The sequence below is a fragment of the Psammomys obesus genome, unplaced genomic scaffold (genome assembly GCF_907164565.1).
Source record: "Psammomys obesus unplaced genomic scaffold, mPsaObe1.curated_primary_1811, whole genome shotgun sequence".
Lineage (NCBI taxonomy): Eukaryota > Metazoa > Chordata > Mammalia > Rodentia > Muridae > Psammomys > Psammomys obesus.
Genome location: NW_026590699.1, coordinates 2,681,364 through 2,701,399, shown reverse-complemented (window position 1 = coordinate 2,701,399; position 20,036 = coordinate 2,681,364). Strand labels below are relative to the sequence as shown.

Genomic DNA, 20,036 nt, shown 5'->3' with positions numbered 1-20,036 from the left:
AAAGGATACTGACATGTCTCAGTATCAGTTTACTCTGGAACACTGTCATCATCTATTCATACTCTCGCAGACAGGAGACACCAGGAGTGTGTCCACAGCCCCAGCAATAATCTATCTCAACAACACTCTTTAACCTTTGCTGACCATGGTCATGTTTATTTTGCCTTTGAATTTCTATCTCTTTGCTACTTACAGAAGATAATTCTGAAAAGAAAGCTTTCCTTAGCTCTTCATGAGTGGAGGATCGTGACCACGAATATGTGAACATACTCTGAGACAAGACATTTTAAAAGCAATCAATATTTACATGCTGAGTCTTTATCCTTATCATTGTTTTCCTCTGCCTTCATTACATAAGTAATAAAGAAACGTCAAGAAGATAATTAGGTCATATTCTTGTAAGCTATGATAATAAAGCCCAAACAATCAATTAAAATCATATGGCTGATTCGCTCAGTTCCCTTGTCCACAGGACCTGGGATAGGCTCACATTTGGAGATGGGTTATGAGAGGTTAGGTGAATTTTAAACAGAAGAGCTGCCTCGATCAGGTGTGAAAGTGCCTTATCAAGGAAATTAGTGACAAAAAGAAACATTGAGAAATATCAGTGGGGGATGAAGGCACAAGTTAACTAAGGGTCTATAAGCCATGGGTACCTCGGAGTATCAGAGGCCACAGGAACCTGGGCTGGATGGCACCAGGAAATATTCCCTCTTAGAGCTTCCAGAAGGACCCACCCCCACCAAAGCCCTGCTCTTAGATGTTCAGCTTATTGACTTGGGAGAAGGAATTCCCCCATTTGAGCCATTTTTGTGTGTTTTTGTTAAGAGAGTCTGGGAAAGTTACAGTCTGTATGCTGTCCTCCTGAAGGCCCCGGTCACAGGCTCACCTTCACAGCGAGGGACAGTAGAGCTCCAGACCACATTCCCATCTTGCAGGATGCAGGTGATGGACTCAGAACCCTGGGTCTTCACGAAGCCATCATCACAGTGGAAGGACACAGAACTTCCCAGCAGAAACCTGTCTCCAAAACGCCGCCCATTCACAGGAATCCCAGGGTCATGGCACTCGTTCTGACCAAATGCTGAATCACGAAAAAGTTAGTAACATAAAAATACTTGAGTACTAATTACATGCCCTGAAAATACCACAATGATATAACAGAATCCCATGTCTGTCAGCCATAGATAAATTCCACAAAAACATTGGCTATGAGTGTTAGAGAGAAGAGGAAGAGGGAGAAAGAGAGAGGAAGCCCTGTGTCTGTCATAGCATGTTGCTGGTAAAACTGACTTTCACTGTGCAGTGAGAAAAGGGGTAAGGAGAGAGATCAGAAGAACTTTGACCTGGTAGAGCCCTGCTCTTAGCCTAACCATGTGATATGGGTCAGAAATCTTATGATCTAAACCTGTCTATTTTTGTTTAAGCCATGACAAATATGAAAGTTTATATCTTTATAATTAAAATAAGTATAACCAGATTCTAAACAGCGAATAACTCGGCATCACTGATACTAGTTCTATCACCCCACACTTCCCTTCATTATTTCAAAAGTTTTCCAAAAGAGGAATTAGAAACAAAGGGAAGTTAGCTGCCAGATTAACATCCACCAGGTATCTTCAGATTCCATTATTCTTATCCCCAGTACTTGATATCTGATACATCGATGCATTTTTACCACTCTGTAGTGTTCTGGAGAGCATGCATTCTTAGGTGGATGTATTGCTGGATGAATGAAAAGATGACTGGATTGAAGGACAGGTAGATATGAAGACTCATGGATAAATGAATGGATAGAGAGATAATAAAGAATGGATGGATGGATAATGCAGGGTGAGTGGATAATTAAGGATGGAGGGAGGTAGGTGGGTAATAAGGGGTCCATAAGTAATAAAAAAGGTATAGATGGGTGGGTATGAAGAACAATGGATGGATAAATGCTTAGGTAGGTGAATAGATGATAAGTAGGTGGATGGAAGGATGGATTGATGGATGAATGGATAGATTGATATGTGAATGGATAATGAAGAATAAATGGAAGGCAAATGATGGACAGATGAATCTGTGATGGCTACTGGGTGAATAGACAGATGGAGGGTTGCATGGGAAATGAATAATAAATGGGTAGATAAATGGACTGATGGACACAGAGAGGAAAGCTATGAGAGCTCTACTCGAGGAGACTGAGGCACAGCTCACATAGAGCAATGCCATTTTTGTACTCTGGATGATTTTTATAGTCCCGAGGTATCAGCCTTGAATTCTTAGTTCATGTATTTGTGAATATAGCGGGGCAAGGAAGAGATGCTTGCATGCCCACTCACTGGTGTAGGTGATGTTGAACCCTCTGCCCGTTGTGGAGTGATCGGACTGAAACTCCAGGCGGACTACGTGTCCACTGCTGGCCAGCTGAGCAGGCACCTCATTGCCAGAAAACGTTCCAAGGACCGTGATGTCAGAAATTCCGTCGTCTTTGACAGCAAGAAAGTCAAACTGAGGCTCCACGTCAAAATCATTGAAGATGAGGTGAATTCGGCTTCCGGGCTCAGATATAATCAGCCAGACACAATTCATGTTGTTGCCGTATTCCTCAGGGTAGTTTGGTGAGAGGATGATCCCAGAGGAGGCCGTGAAGTTGAAGAAGCAGGAAACTGTGGGCACATGAAAATATTTCCATGTAGTTTGACAGAGACCCCAAGCACTGTCACATGAACACAACTGCAGAGAACTTGGAAGGGCAGTCCTACTGGCAGGGGCTCACAGTGCAGCTACTCTGAGCTCTGTCTGTTGGAACCCAGGTGTTCTCCTTCCCAACTCTAAGGACAGCTAGAACCTGTTGAAAATTAAGTATTGGTGTATCCTAAAAACAATTCTATCACATGGGCTAAGAAATAGGGTTGCTATATTTATTTATAAGTGAAACTAGTTTTTTTGTGATTGTAATAGGTACATTTTGATGGCTCTAACTGACTTGACTCTCTAACTGCGTTACAAACAGCCACTGTCCACTGGCTCATACCACCAGCTCATATCCGGTCCTGCCTAAGGTAACCATGTCGATGTGAGTTCCTGGTGGAGGTGGTGGTAGATGTCTCATCCATTCAAGCAAAAGGCTCAGCTATTCCTTACCCAGCAGACAGGATCAAGGCATGAGCTGTTTTTAGCAGGGTGAGGAAGCAGAAAACACCATAAGCACCTCTCTGCACACTCCCCTTCCTTCCTCCATAACTGAGGCTGGACGCTCACAGGCAGTACTCACACACACAGCTTGGCTTGTTGCCTGACCACTGGTTATTCTTCTGACAGGTGATCACTCTTTCTCCCACCAGCTCGAAAGCCGCCTGGCACTCGAAGGTGAGTGTGTCTCCATGAAGGAAGCTGCTGCCAGTCCTCTTCCCATAGGCCGGGACGCCGGGGTCTCCACAGCCTCCCTTCTCTATCTCTGAGGAGAGGGAGATAAACAAGCCACTGAATACCCTTTAAAAAACATGTTCACAAAGCCAAGAGCTGTCTCCTTTTGTGCATCTAAACATTGTTTGTATAAACATTTTCAAAGAGAGTCTCCATTCCTCTAGTATTTTACTATAAAATCCAGGCACATGGCTGTGCAGAGGTGCTGATCAGGGGAGGGTCACAGACAACAGGTGTCACTTCCCAGAACTTCTGGCCTTCTAACTGCCATTGCTAAAACTAAGACACAAGCTCTAATTTAGTTTAATTTATGCTTCTTGCTATGAACAAGGCAAATAGGATCAAATGCAACAACCAGGACATATAAATCAGTCTAAGCTATTTGAATATTCTTCCTCTTAAGTGAATATTAAAACAACCAATGATGTGGCGTGAACCTGTTTATAATCTTGAGGAAAACATGAAGCTGGAGCCCTTTTCTCAAGACATTACTGAAACGAATTGAGAGCATGAACATGCCAGACCAGTAAACAGTTTACAGGCATTGTATCAAATGTTAGCTATGCAGAAGCCACACTTGAATAAAAATACAAATCCCCATAGGAAACAAATGCTGTAAGTGAATCCTTTCCTAGAAACATGATTACAGAAGGAAGAGCCTTGTACTAGATAGAACACTCTCCCTAATATTCTGAGATTGTTGCCCTGTCTCCTGGAAATATCTGTGCCCAAGTCTCGTAGGGTCTCCATGATGATCTATTGAGGTATTTTTTATTTATCACCTTTAAAAAAGCTAAAATTATTTCTAACTATCAATTTTCACCTTTTCCCTCCTGAACTTTCAAAGTATTTATTTTGAGCATCTCAATACCTTTTCTATGAATATGTTTCTTAGAATTCCATTATAGGCTTTACATTCACCATACTAAATTTTATTTTCATCTGATGATTTATACTGCACCCATAATCACTCATATAATAAAATAGCAATGGAGTTCACTACTTTTTGAATGTAGGTGAGCATTTTTTAAAAGGTGGTATAACAGTTCTGGGACACAGGTAAATCAAGACAGTGAGCTGACACTGTGTCCTTGCAAAGCCCATTTCTTCTTGTCTTGTGTGGATCCTGGAGAAAACAATATGTTTGCAAAAATGAGCTGCTTCCTTCAGACAGTATTCTGGCAAGCATATGGAGGAACCACAAAAACAGTAGCCCAAGGGAACTGGCAAGGGAAACATCTGAAAAGTGCTATTCAAATATTACTATAAACTCTCATAATTAGTAGGTTAACAGGTTTTGATCTACAAAATGCAATCATAATCAAATAAACCCACACCTTCTGATCCACCACACCATGATAATTATTTTAATGCAGCACTGCAAGACATGCAGCATCTCTCTAAGTCTGGTCACCAGTGAGAGCTATTACTACCATTCTGCCTTATACCTTGGACCTGCTCTGACCTCAGCATCTGTGTCTACACTGTATCGTATGTTCTTTACCTCTGTGATCATGCCAGGGCCTCGCTGGTTTAGACTCATTCCTTTACCTTCTCCTTGACCTTTGCAAATTCCACCAACATTAGAAGTCTCAAACACGTGCAAGTGGCTGCTTTCTGGTGCCTCTTGATTCAATGTGAGCTGTATATATTGCTCATGTTTTCTATGTCAGAAACCACCACCCTGGCCTCTCCAGGTGATCATTCCCATGATTCCCAGCCAGAAGTGACAGAAGTTAGCTGGACATTGCAGGGGCTTCTTGCTCATAGCTCCTTCAGTCCTATTTGGCTTAACTGCCATTTCTCTCTGTCATCTGATGTCTCCCCCAAACTCCACATTGGCAGAAATGATCTGATTGGCCGACTAAAACTTCAGGATCATGGGGAAGCTGAATACAGCATCTGATGAGCCCCGCTTATCTCACAATGTCCTCAGAGCCCTCTGTAGCCACTTGCCACCCTCTCCCATATGTGTGCTAACGTCATTGTGACTGTTAGCTAAAACGTTTGGCATGTATCATTTCACAAGCCATGAACTTTCACCAGCCTCAAAGCCAAAGTACTATTGTGCAGCACCCAGAACTATGGCTTTGCAATAACTTACCCACATTAATTGATTTTTATTAGAATTCTGTGGTAATAAAAATTCATGGAACAGCTTTCACAATAGTATGTGACATACAGAGAAAGTGGATCATACTCCAAGCCATTGCCACTAATATTCATCTCAGAATGAATTGGGGCAAGGGCTGTGTCTTGGCACCTTTCTATGCATGGCATCCTTCTTCCTAAGGGTGGAGATTCTCAGAGGCTAGATACCCCTCCTCTTTCTCTCTCCATCCCTTTTTACCTTCCTCTATCCTTTCCCTTCTTCTTTCCTTTTCCTCCTCGTTGGGGGTTACAGACTGCTCTTTTCTGAAGATCTTCAAAGGTTTTAGACCTAATCTGGAGTCATGCAAATAACCCAGTGAAAGTCCTCACTGTGAACTTGTCCCTGGACACTACCACCAGATACAACTTTAGAATGGTAAAAGAGCCACGACCTCTCTGTTTAGAACACTCCACTTGACATCTGCCACTGTCTGTGCATGAAGATCTTTGAGCTGTTTGGCCAGAGACAGCCATGTTCACGCTAATGTGTGGGCTTCACGTCTATTCCAGCAAGATTCTAGTCATTGCAGAATGCTCTAGCCTTAGGACCAACATTTTAAAATTTGTATTAATTTTTAATTATCTATACTTAAAAATTGTACGTCTATATTTAAAAATTGTAATTGTACACATTAAAAATTGTACGAGTGCACACACACACACACACACACACACACACACACACACACACACATTATGCACATAGGTGCAATGGATGTGGAGGCCAGAAGAGGGCACCTGGTCTCTTGGAACTCGACTTATAGGGTGGCTGTGAGCCTTCTGCCATGAATACTGGAAAGCAAATTCAGGCCTTCTGCAAGCACAGTGTATGCGCCAAACGTCTAAGCCATCTTTCCAGCCTGTTGCCAAACAGTAGCATTTGCTAAGGCTTCAGGGTATGAGAACTTGGCAAACAGACCCAGACCCCACCCTCAAAGTGCTTGTTTTTAAGACACCAGCAGCCAGGTCGGTGGGGACAGGTGTGGGTCGCAGAAAAGATGCCTAGCCACAACTGGTGTCCACCAGCTGTTCGTTCATGAGTAAAGTGTTTCCCACGGGCCCATTCCACTTTCTTTCCCCATTAACTTCAGCCTTCTATTCTAACACCAGGGATTTCTGATTCCTTATATTTAGAGTGAAAACCCAAAGATGAAGGATTTTTTCAGAAAAGCAAAAAGCCTCCCCCATCCAGCTGTAAGTTACTGTGACAGAGTCAGTGGCAGAGAATGTGTAGAATTACTTTGGACTCTAAACCTTTATCCTGTTGGTTCAAGGTTGGGGTTGAGAAATGACCTGCATTGGGGAGCAAGAGCAAGTACTCTTCTTTCCAGCTAAGTAAAAGGGTTCTTCTCCTGTCTCCTCCACTGCACCTGTCTAAAGGGATAGTGTGCACAGTCACCTGTAAGGACAGGGTCTCAGAGAATGCTCTGTCCCAGGCAGTCAGGGGCTCTTTAGTGCAATCCAAATGAACCATCAGTCTAGTATGAACAGCACAGCCAAGCCGAGAGAATAAAGAACTTTTGGACAATTTGGAAAACCGAGCAGAAGCAGGCTCTAGAAAGTGGAAATGGCACCGTGATGAACTTCCATGACCTTTTCCCTTCCCTGGGGATGACTAGGAGGGAATACTGCATCTGTGTGTACACATAACAGTGGTGTCAGAAGAGCCCATCACTCCCCCTGAGAACCCATCTTTTCTGGGTCACATGAATACTGGAATCCAGCACAGCAACTGTCCTAAAAATGAACATGTGAGTCAAAAGCTGCTTCAGATGATCCCCTGACCTCTGGTCTGATAAATATGTAATGCATTTGGGATCCAGGGGGAAGCCAGGAAGCTTTCTAATTGCAGTCCCTGATTCAGATGAAAGCAGAGATTTCTGCACAAAAAGACCAAAGTTAGTTCATTATACACACCCCTCCAAAACAACCACAAAGGAATGCTTGAAGTCTGCAGAGCATACAATAAACTTGCTGATAAATTCCACTAGCAAAAAATGGCTAAGTAATCTCATAAGTGAACAATTCACTTTTATTGTAGATGACTGGAAATATGTCATTCAGAACCCTGAATTTTATTTCCTAAGAGTATCAGTATTTTATTTGGCTACAAGTCAACTAACACACACCAAAAGAAAAGGAAAAAAAAATCCATGAATGCTGCCTTAAACAAAAGTGTTTTTCCTACATAAAGGGAAGGCTGGTAGGGAAGTGGGGTGGAACTCAGGAATGCAGGTGGGAAACCAATGATAATGTCTTCCCTTCATTTGACATACAACCTGAGAAGGTCACACCCCAGGGCTCAAAGGAGATGCCAAGCCTGTAAGTGAATAGACAGTCAGTGTCCATGTCCCCCTTAGGGGCAGCCCAGCTTGTTTAAAATATGTCTTTTATCACCTCTGTATTTACTTCTGCAGAGTTTTTAAAGGAAGAATAACCCTTTAGCATTTTAGGGTAATCTGAGGCTCACTGTAACAATGAACAGAAGGTGTAGAATTCTTAGCTCTACATGTCTGTACACGGGGATAGCGTTGCTCAATTTGTGTCTCCCATCAAAGTAACCCATTTGTTAATGTGGAAATCCGTATTCTGCATCCTTGCCACCCAGACCCATAGGGTGCCCTAGGGTTCACACCTGATGCCACCGGTCTGTGTGCTTTAATGCCCACCCTGCAACATCATACTGACTTTGAAAGTATGTTTTATAGCCCTAAAAATCTGCTGCATTCCCCTGTCCATTCCTTATCTCTAGCTCTGCCAGGTTCTTATTATAGTCCATTTTACCTCCTCAGAGCATCATGTGGCTGCTATTCCATGGTCTTTATAGTACTTGAATGATGTTCCAGGATCTGGGTACCCCGGTTTCCACACCTTTCAAGTATGTTGGTTGCTTCCAGATGTAGGCAGGCAGTGAAGTAAGTAAGTATTTTCTATAGATTCAGGTGTAAACATGTCTCTTCCTTTACTTTGTGTCATTAGTCTGCAGTGCAAACACTACGCCAAAGGGCATGTCCTGAAGACTAGTGGTAGAACCAGCCTGTATCTGAAGCAGAATTCCCTGACTAGATGAAGGTATGATGACATGTACATAGCACCAAGGTTTCACAGGAAGCCAGTATTCTGCTCTTCTAACATGGCTGGGCCAATGTATCTCTTGTTCCACTGTGGTCATGCTGCAGGCATAGTTTTTTGAAACAGTTCTCTTTTGGAAAAGCACACCGGCTTACGCCTGAGTCCTTTTGTTTGTGTTTATTAATCCAAATTTCAAAACTATATGGATGTATGTCTCTGGTGGGGTTTCCACATTATTCTAGCACACATACACCACCACCACCAAAACAAGCAAACAAATATTGCCAAGGGCTGAGGAGAAAATGCTTATTGTGCAGTCATGCCAGTCTCAGTATGGACCCGCAGCATGCATGCTAACAAAGCCATGTGTGGCATCTCATGTTTGTATTCCCAGTACTGGGAAGGTGAAACAGGGATTCCTAGGTCAACCAGGCAAACATAGTCAGCGAGTTGCAGGTCAGTGAGACAGCTCACCTAAAAAAAACCAATGCAGACAGCTTCTGAGGAACACCTCCAGGTTGAACCCTGGTCTCCACACATGTATGCGTGAGTACATACATCTCCATGTAAATATATGTACAAAAGACACCCAAATATCTGCGCTACTCTAAGAAGCAGCCATGAAAAAATACACATTCAGCTTTTCCAGAAACTGATTCTAGGCCCTTCTACTCCTAGCCCTTTCTTTCTGAAGGTCTCCCCTGGACAGCCCTTCCTCTTTACGAGCCTGGGATCACAGTGTCAGAGCTTCCCTCGAAGCAAGGAGGGACTTGGCCTCTCCCCTGCTTATGGCCTTTGTGTGCCCATACGTACAGCTTCTGACTCCAAGTTAAAAAATAAATAATAAACAGAATTCAGTGGAAGGGGAGCCTCTCAGATAGGAATGCCTCCTAGTGTCTCAGAAATCTTCAGCCACTGTAGCTCTAATGCATTTGGTGATTTGTGTTTAGTTTTTTGAAAGAATAGAAATTAATGTATTATTCTCCTTAGAATAAGTTGGGAGATAATTCATGGCAAATAAAGACAAATGCTATTTTAGACAGAAATCTATCAACATAACTGGAAAGATTTTGACATAGGCTGATAAAAATACCATATTTGAAGCAATAAAAAAATCATGAGTCAGAATCATAAATAAAAACAGTGGCCACTTCTTCATAGTGTCCTACTTCTGTTGTGAAACCAGCCTGGGCTATGGCTCTCCTAAGAAGCCAAATGGCAGTTCCCAGGGCCTTCAAGTGGTCACCTGCAGTCCATTGTGCTGTCATGGACCAATGACACTTCAGATCTCCGAACAGAGAAGAGAAGCAGGGTTCTAAGATGCCTCCTGTCATTCCTGTTCTGGGCATAAGGAGGCAGCCCCTACTTAAATAAAGGCATTTGCCCTCCATTGCTGTTTCAGGCCTGTAGAGGTATGGACTCAGTCCTCCAGGTTTGTTTCTGAACCACCCAACCCTCCACCTCTCTCTCACCACGGAGAACCCTGGGCTTCATCTCAGGTAGGAGCTGTGTGGTCACTGAGAGGGACAATGTGCTCTCATTTTCCCTATTTGTTTTTAATTTTTTTTTTTTTTTTTTTTTTTTTTTTTTTTTTTTTTTTTTTTTTTTTACTATACAGGGTAACACAAAGCCTTTTTTTGAGTGAGTATATAATGTCCTTTGAGCACCCCTGTATTCCACTGCCCTCTCATTTCTTCCCTACCGGTCTGCCTCAGCTCTCTTGTCACCCTTTCATCTCTAATTTTATGTTTCTACAAAGTCAGGGAATAAGAGAAAAGGTGATGTTTTTCATTCTGAAATGAACTGAACTTGCTTAATGTTTATTTATGTCTGCTCAAGTGGCCGCCGAATATTTGTTTCATTCATTTGAAGAGCCAGGTATTATTGGTTTGCTAAGACAGCTCTGCACATTGACCTTTTCCCCTGGACATGTGGCTAAATCAGCTCTACTGAATAAACTAAAAAACCTCCCTGAACATCCCCCAGGACAACAAGAGCCAGAGTCTACTGCACTCAATATAATACCTATCCCACACCTGCTCTGTCTAGAATGACACCGGTAGGGTGCCTACCCCATACCTGCCATGTGTGGTAGGGCACCTACCCCCCCTCCTGCTGTGCTGAAATAATGTCAGGAATAAAGTGGAGATGTAGCCATGCATAATTTAAACATTTTTCAAGGTTAATTGATTTCAATTTTTCTGTCATCAGGACCCATGTTTGAGCAACAAACTATACAATTGTTTGTGTATCTGAGCATGCTCAGATGATTTCTATATAGCCAGCTCTGGTCTGCCCTCAGGGGCCTCATCACTCTGTGTCTACAGAGCCGGTATGCTTGCCTCTCTCACGTGTACTCCTTTCAAAGGTGTGTCTTCGTACAAGTGCCATCTTATCCAAGCGCGTCGCTCTCTCCTCCACTGATAACACAGGGCACCAGCACAAGTAGCTCTGGGAGTGAAGTTGCACACTGCCTGCTGGCCCCGGTGTGTCAGCTAAACTGCGTTCCAGGCAACCCAGTGTTCCCGTGTGGAAGAGCTCCCCACCAGTGTCTTGGAACAAATCAGTATTGGAAAACTGAACATTTGCTCTTAAGAACTGGTGAAAGTGAGGCTTTCAAGTTCACCCTAATCCATTTGGTTAGCATCCATATGAACTGAGAAAGAGTCCCCAGGCCATTTGCAAACAGCAAATTGCACAGAGGGTCCTAGCCCAGCAAGAAGGAAGGCAGAAACTGAGGGCTACAGAGGCTCTCCCCTTGCTTACATTCCAGTCACAGCCATCCAACATCAGAGCCCAAGGACAGAGGGTTTGGTCCTTACAGATACACTTTTTAAAAACGGCACTCCAGCAAACTGATGGAAGACTTTAACATAAGACAGGGTGTTTATGGGTAGCTGCAGAAGGCCAGCCTAGGCAGGGAGCTGTTCCCCCTCATAGCACAGCTTTCAATCAGGTCTGGATGGGTCCCTTTCATAGACACTCTGATTGACAGGCCTTTCCTAACTTATGTGCACTTCTGGCTGATGGGACTGGCCTGCAGGGAGAGCTGTGAGAAGACAGTCTACTGACAAGAGCTCCCTAAGCACACCATTAGAGGACTGTGCGTTTTACTGAAATACTGTTTCATGCATTCTGAAGGGAAGTGGTGTTCTCTGGTGCCAGCAGCAAGTGATCACTGTGAAGCTGGCATGTGTCTCCATCCTGTCAACTTAAGGGCTGAGATGCCTGCTTTTGTGTGTCACTCCAGCTGGACTGTGAAATGTCATGTAGCTCCTTAGTCAGCTGGTCCTCAACAGCTGCGAATGATGGGAGTAGGGAAGGAGACAACAATGAAGAAACTGGTCACAGGACATGCACTGGGGTCCAGTACCTATACTCTGAACCTTCAGGCAACTACAACAGAAGACTATCTGTGAGTTTCAGGCAAGATTGGCCATAGGGTGAAACTTATCTCAAAAGAACTAAAGAGAAAATGAGAAGAGTGGAAGAGGAAAATAAAGAAAGGAAATATGAAGAGGGAGAGATAAAGAACAGGAGAAGGAATCAGAGAAGGAGGAGAAAACAGGAAGAAGATATCTATCTGGCCTTTTATTGGATGACATCATGCAGTTCGTGAAGTTATAGAACAGAAGAGACACACAGAGAACTAAAATTGTCTTTCCCAGAGCCATAACCTCACCCTCTCCTGCTTTTACTTATCAATGCTCTGACTCTTGAGCCTTCAAACTTGGGGACTTGAAGTATCAATTCCCCTGTTTTTAAGCCTTAGAGTTCATGAGCTTGGTGGGTTCTCTGTGTTACCAGCCGACGGATGAAAGTGTGGAGTAACTCAGGAACCAATCCTTCTTACTCTCCCTCATCTGTACACTGGCATACTATGGTTCCAGATCTGGAGACACCATGGTTGTGGGATATCAAAAAGGTACTAATTGGAAGAGATGAGAAAAGTGTAGTAGACACTGTGAACAGGGTATGAGAAGGAGTTGATGATCATCTAAGGGGATGGAAGTGGGACTCTGGGGAAATTTAGGCTCAATAGTAAATTACAGTGTGGACTACTGGGCCATGGAAATTAATGAAGTATACTCAGTCTCCTGATAGGTGAAGGCTCTCACTTGATCTTTTCTCAACTTACTTTCTGTGCAGAAGGCATTTGCGGGACCTGTTCTCTGCTAAGAAGCATATCGGTGGCTGGCAAGCATGGAGTGGTGGATCACAGAACCTATGCCCTGGCCTGATGCATCACCTACATTGGCTAAAGCTGGGGCCCATAAGGCTTGGCCACACTTCTCCTTGACCAGCCACACTGGAGGCATGCTGCTCAGGAGATGATATTCATGTAGGTTTCTCTTCCCGGGGCCTCCTCCCTGACAATATGCTCTGTCCTGGAGGGGACTCCTGCAGCCTGCTCGTGCCCCATGACCTGTCTGCTCTGGGGAGTGATTTCTACATGAAGCCATTAGTAGAATCATGAGAGACACATCACATCGTCCGTTCTATACTTCCCCTTCTTTCTTTTCGGCCCATAGCTCATGCAGGCTGTGAGCATTTCAGGTTATAGTCAATATAGACTATGATCCTCCTTTTCTTTCTAATTCTTATTGTTCTTAATCCTGAGCTTTAAATCAGAAGTGTGTCCTGCTTTTCTTTAACTGCTTCACTTACGTGGGAATTCGCTTCTATACCAACTTAGACAGCGGCTCCATCCTGAGTTAAGGAGTCTTGCATCTGCAGTGTTTCAGCGTAGGAATGGTTGACTTTCCAATACAATTTTGTATTGAATGCACCTTGACTTGCACCTAAAGTGCATTTACCTGAGGATTACTGTTCATAGGTTGAGGGTGTTTGTAACTGCAATTTTCACTGAGAACATAATGTCTCAAAGCATTGTGTCAACATTTGCAGTGGCACAACTGATTTCCCACAGCTCTCCATGAAGCAGCAGGATCGGCCCCGCCATTTCTTCACATGGCCTGCGATCCCCAAAGGCAGGATAACTCTCTGAAATCACCCTCATCTGTGGGGACCTCTGGCAGTGGTGTAGATGAGCCATCTGTGAGGAGGGGGAGCAGTTGTTTCCTCCACCCAGTCTGGCTCCAAGCTGCTCTAAAGCCCAAAAGACTTTAATTGATATTTATGTATACAGAAAACAGATTGGGGATTAGGCCCGTGACCTTTCCAGTTTTGTGTCCTTGACTTCCTGAAGCCCCAGGTAGCAGCTGTGTGTCTCTCCCATCTTAGCTTCTTCATGATTAATGCACACTACTGGGATTATTTTGAGACTTTGCAAGAAGCTTGTGTAATCCAGTCATGGGTCATTCTATCATACCCCACCACACCAAAACACACTACTCAAGATTTGTCTACAGCCATGGCAAATCCCGAACGTCCCAAGTTGCTTCTTGTCTAGGATGTAGGCTGTTCCTCAGTCCTAGCCCACAGTCTTCTGTCCTCATTGTGACCACACAAATTGTCTTCCTGTTGCCCACCCACCTCCTCCTTCTGCTATGGCCGAAATACCAAGTCCAGAGATGACTCCAACTGGTACGATGTGCTCGTGGCCCGGACCTTCCTCCTTGCCTCCTGATTCTCAGAGAATGCAAGCAAGCCTTGTATGCTCAGGATTCTGCTGTTCTTTCTAGTCTGTGTTCTAAGCTCTGTCCTTTCCTCTCAGAGGGAGGTCAGGGAAAATGCACTTCAAACTTCCGTAGTATCAACTTTCCTCAAACCCACATTATCTGGGAACAACTCAGACACTCTGTCCTGTGTCACCAACATCACACTCTGCGGAGATTCTACTCAGATGCCACTTGCTCAGGCAATTCAATTTCCCCTGTGGCTCCAGTTCACACTTGTTCCTACTGCGACCCTTTCGACATTCATTGTTTTTGGCTTTATCTAAGTTCTAGCTGTAGGGAGACTTTATGTTTGAAACTTTCACATGTTTAGCACCTATTCAGACAGTTGGAGTATAGTAGGTGCTCTTTAAGAGCATTCCTCAGTAATATTTTTTCACTACCTACATTTTATCATTTATTTAATTACAAATGTATGATTATATAGATATATTTATAGATACCATGTAAAAGATGATATTTTGAAATATGAGTATTATGGAATGGCTGCATGACCCTAATTTGTATATGCAAGGCCTAGCATAATTTTCATTTTATTTTGTGGTGTGAACACTGACCACATATTTTTTAGCAGATTTTAAAAGCATGAAACAAAGAATGGTCCCCCCTATTTCTCTCAACTGAAATTTTGTTTCCTTTTACCAGCATCTTTGAAGCCCAGCCCATGCTCTCTAATCTATTATTTTAATGGCTTCCATAGTTTAGTGTTTGTATATGTATCCTAACCATACCTCCCTCTTCTGCTAGACATACATTTATTTAGAAAACAACTATCCGAACCCTAAGTCATTGAGGCTCCAGTCTGGGGTGGGATCTGTAAAGCAGAATTTTAAATAACAATTCTGTGTTTTACAACAATGTGAAAGACCGTGTTTACTTGCAGACTCACATTCATATTATGTGAAACACGGTAAAATTTATACGATTGGCCAAGATTGAGACTTGGACAAATTAAAAATTTTCTAAATGACAGATGGGAAATTATTCATTTTATTAATAAAATCCAGCTGTATTTGGAGGTGCACACTCTAGTTTTCATGTGAATAATTTTGAAAAGCATGTCAATTACAAGTCTAGCTCTGATGTATGATAATATTTGAGTTAAAGGGAGTAGAAATCCATGCCTCCTGGCATCAACTCTTTTAACATCTGTCAATTCTTCTTTTGAAAGGTGGCCTTCAGATGCACATCAGGAAGCCAGCACCTTATTCATGAGAAAGGATCAAGTACTAAGGAATAAATAGAAAGCAAACAAACCCAGAAGGTAGATATGAATTAGCCTGGGAATGTGCTGGATTCCTGAAAACATTTCTATGAAAGGGGGTAGCTACATGCTTAAATTTTAAACATCACTCAGAAGGTGACAGAAAAGGGATGAGGTGTAACAATGCTTTCCTAAACACAGCATGTTTGGGTTCTACTGAGTTGTCAAGCATGAGTTGTCACCATGGACATGTGGAAATGTGGGTGACAGCTGTCACTGTGGATATGGGCTGCCACTGTGGATAAGTGAATCATGAATGTGGGCTTTTACCATGGGTATATAGAAGTATAGCCAGAGAACTGGTCATCCTATTAAATCATTTATTGTCCATACCCTCTGTTTATTGACTTCCATTGCCATGGTAGGATGTGGACAGAACTCATTGCTAAAGGTCATCTTGTGTGGTAAGCATTGCTGTGTGATCTGTGACTAGTCTCCTTGGTCAGTGGAGAAATCTATCCACAGCTTTCTTGGGTGGCCTTGATTCCAGAAGCATTTGGGAAAGTTATTTGAATACAAGTGTTCAATAAAGACATAGAGAGACAGGTTTAGTGGGTAACGGGGTTAGTGTGAAACATGAAGATCTTAATTTAGATTTTTGAACTTTCATTTTAAAACAGTTATAAATGACAACACATATCTTAATCCCGGCTCTGGAGATGCAGAGAGAGTAGGACCCTAAAAGTGTGATACTCATCTAGTTTAGCCAAATTGGCAATCTCCTGGTTCAGTGAGAGACCTTGTCTAGGAAAGTAATGAACAAATATATGGAGAAAGACATGAGATCTCCTTATCTGGGCTTTACCATGCAAACGTGCCTATGAGTACATCCACTCACACATACATTCATCACAAACATACATCACACACACATACACAGAGAGACAGACACATATTTGTTTTTTAGTACTAAACAAATCACAAATCTACATTCAGCCATATATATATGGTCAACAGTGACTCTAAGCACCAGCAGTAATCAGATACCCTCAGATCCTGAACTGCAGATGAGGAGATGTGCTAGTAGGGACTCTTGAATCATGTCACACCCTCACCTGTTTACTCTTACACTGTAGCAGAATCTCTGCATACCATGGGGAATATGCAAGGATGATACCATTTTAACCACCACCAAGAGTTCATCTAGGACATGGCCTGATGCCACAGACCTATATTACCAGTTAGAATATATGGGAGACTGAAACATGAAGATCTCAAGTCCATGAGCTATTTGGGCTTACAAGTTAGAAACTGCACATTTAAATTACACTCCCTAGAGGAGCCTTAAAACTCTACCCTTGCTGTGACAGGATTTTTTATTTTTATTAACAAACCACAGAGATTACATTGCTTCAGCTGCTTAGCAGACAGATCTTTAACGAGTTAAAGATACTTGTTAGAGAAGGCTTCTTGGAAAGCTGCAGTAGCAATTGCCTACTTACTCCAGAAGAGCAAGGCACGTCTAGGCTGCTGGCCAGCAGCACAGCTCCTGACCCTCCTACTCCCTGACATTAGCAATGCCTTGGAGAGTGTGTTTCCAGCTCTGATCATTTGCTACTTGACTGACATCTCCCTCAGATGTAGAGTTCAAACCTCACACAAGCCTTAGCCCTTCAACCACAGAAAGTGGACAGCCTCTGTCTCCTGAATATTGAGGTTAAGGATTTGTATAACCAGACCTGCCCAACAAAAATTATGTTTTAAAGGTTGTAAGTATATTTAGTGCACACCTATTCTGGTTAGAATGTTTTCTATTCTAAAATATTAGGTCTCAATTTTTCTTCATAGTTTCAATGATTCCTTGGAAGCATGGGCTATAGTGTTAAGATTTTGAGTATCTTGTTTTAATCTCCATTGTGTCATGCATAGATAAAATACTTTATGACCCTTGAAAAAGGGTCCTTGAAAAAGGCTGATATCTTCCACACATGGTCATAAAGGTCCACTAAGTAACTCCGATCCCATGCCAGAGAACATTCATGGGTAATTCCTGTTTCCACAGTGCTTCTTTATTAATTTAATTTTGTATTGCCTTAAAAAAGATCAGTGCTAGCCATTTGCGACTTGTTTCTGTGCTGTACTTATAAAAGGGACACTAACGCCTATGTAAAGTTTTACTGTGATGGTAGGCATTTTAATGCAATAATTGAAAACAATAAAACTGCATTTGGCAGCGCCTGTATTCAATTTCAGGGTGAAGACAATGTAAATTATATGTTTAAGATCTTATAGAAATTGTAGCCAACTTAAGAAAATATTAAACTCATAATACAGTGTATCTTAAAGCCAGCTCTAGGGGAAGAAAGGCAGCAAGTATAAATCTTTGGAGACTGGTACCCAGCACTAGCCTGGGAGACCCAGAAAGACATGTTGGTGACAAGAAAGAAGAAAAGTTTGCCTAAGCACACAGACCACAAGGAGTCACACATATTGTGTGCCGAGAAAAAGTCTACTCAACTGTCAACTGAAAGAGCATGAATGACCTCTGGTTGTTGTCAGATAGGGAGGATGCTCAGGGCTCTGCAGAAACACTACTATCATTATACTTATGCAAAGCAATGAATATAGGACCCCTCACTATGAAAATAATAGCTTTGCTGATTGCAATAAAGAACTCATTTAGATTGAGCTTAACAGTTTGATCCCATCCTAAAGTGCCAAGATGAAAGGTTTGGATTCCTTAACCACAGATGCTATGTGATTCTTAGAACATTTGTGTCCTTTGCGTCACTACTGGTCATTGACACGCCACCAACTCCCTCCTCCTCCTCAGTTGCTCTTTGAGCCCTGACTCTTTTGTTTTAGGCATAGTTAACATTCCCATGTAAAACAGTGTGGCATCCTTCAGAACTGGCTCATACCTCAGCTACTGTTTCATATCTTGATCAGTGCACCATATATCTAGAATTTGAAAAAAAAAATACAACGATGAAGAAGTCACTTTGCTGTGACTGACTTGTAGCGTGGAATTCCTGGGAGTAATCCAAGCCTCACTGTACAGAAGAATAGAATCCCTGGGGACAGCATAAGTGTCAAAATCCTGCCTTCCTACTTACTGTTATTTAATAGTAATATTGCAGATTGGATAGATAGATAGATGCACAGGTGTTCAAAGAAACATCCTTTGACAAGTCCCAAGTGGGACATGGTAACACAAGATGCTCTGAGGATTTGGAAATTAAAATGTTATGAAGGCGTGGACTCATCTGTCAAAACTCAACACACTGTATGACTTTAAATGTGTGCAGTTTGTTGTCATGAGTATCTTTAAAATAAAATTGTTCTGATGGATTTTCAGCATAAGGTAGGCTATGAAATGTATGTGACATGTCATTTATTTTCTTTCTATAATTTATAAAGTATATCTTGTGTGCAATGAATTACCAATTGCATAGACCCTCAGTAGATGGCAAATCTGGTCACATAGGGATACTGGTTGTATCATATTGTTTACTCATTTATAGTGATATATACATGGTTATGGATCAGTGCCCCTTATATGAGTGTGTAAATTGAATTATAGCAAGGAAAGAAGAAAACTGGAATTTAATTGTTAAATGTCTACAGATCAGCATAAACACACACACACACATTTATATGTGCCCTAGGAATGTACATATTTTACCTTGATTCTGCATTTGTCTTCCTTAAAGATCTGGAGGTAACTACGTCCTAGTTAGGGCTACTACTGTTGTGAAGTAACACCATGGCTAAAGCAACTTGGGGAGGAAACAGTTTATTTGGTTTATGCTCTCACATCACTGTTCTTCACTGAAGGACATCAGGACAAGAACACAAACAGGGCAGGAACATGGAGGCAGAAGCTGATGCAGAGGCCTTGGAAGGGTGCTGCTTACTGGCTTGCTCCTCATGGCTTGATTAGAGGGGTTAAATGCATGGAATGTACTGTTTTGTTTTGCTTTTTCTGCCCTGATCTCAGTGGGAAGGAACTATTCCTCATCAAAAACACCTGAGGAGCCTGTGCCATGTCCATGTCTAAATCAGAGTGTTTTCACATTCACACATGGAAGCTACACATTGGTGGGTTTATTCCAGAGAGTGGTGCAGGTGGCTACTGACATGTGATTCTCCTCGTCCTTCTGTGACTTGGTATAGCACTGCACTAGTCATCTGGTAGTGAAGTGAGCTCTGAGTTATGACTACACACTCATGAACTGCTATAAGCCTCAATGCAGCATAGCACCCCAGCGCATGGACACAGTGTGGAGACAGCTACATGAGCACAGCCCAGCCAGGGGCAGTCCCAGCCATTCTGCATGTGTTCCCAGCCCTTAGCACATCCTCAGGCTCCTGAGCACTTCCACTCCAGTATCTATTTCTATCATTTCATCATACCATTAACCATCCAAATACATGCTTACAGCACAGAGCATTTGGGGTTGATTTTTGTTCAGTCAGCAACTCTCCTGAGATCCTTGTTGGTATTCCAACAGTGCTTATTCTTTTTCATTGCTGAGTAGTGTTCTTTGCAACAGGCA

At 42.5% G+C, this 20,036-nt stretch overlaps 1 protein-coding gene across 1 annotated transcript in view; it reads right to left on the bottom strand.

Moving 5' to 3' along the window:
• Positions 1-20,036, bottom strand: part of Csmd1 (CUB and Sushi multiple domains 1) — a 1,555,059-nt gene that overhangs the window by 326,040 nt on the left and 1,208,983 nt on the right. The window contains exons 13-15 of the mRNA XM_055608400.1: positions 3,260-3,442; positions 2,325-2,651; positions 890-1,084 (exon numbers count right to left, since the gene is read on the bottom strand). Of these exons, the coding sequence (XP_055464375.1) occupies positions 890-1,084; positions 2,325-2,651; positions 3,260-3,442 (705 nt within the window). The remainder of the gene's footprint in view (positions 1-889; positions 1,085-2,324; positions 2,652-3,259; positions 3,443-20,036) is intronic.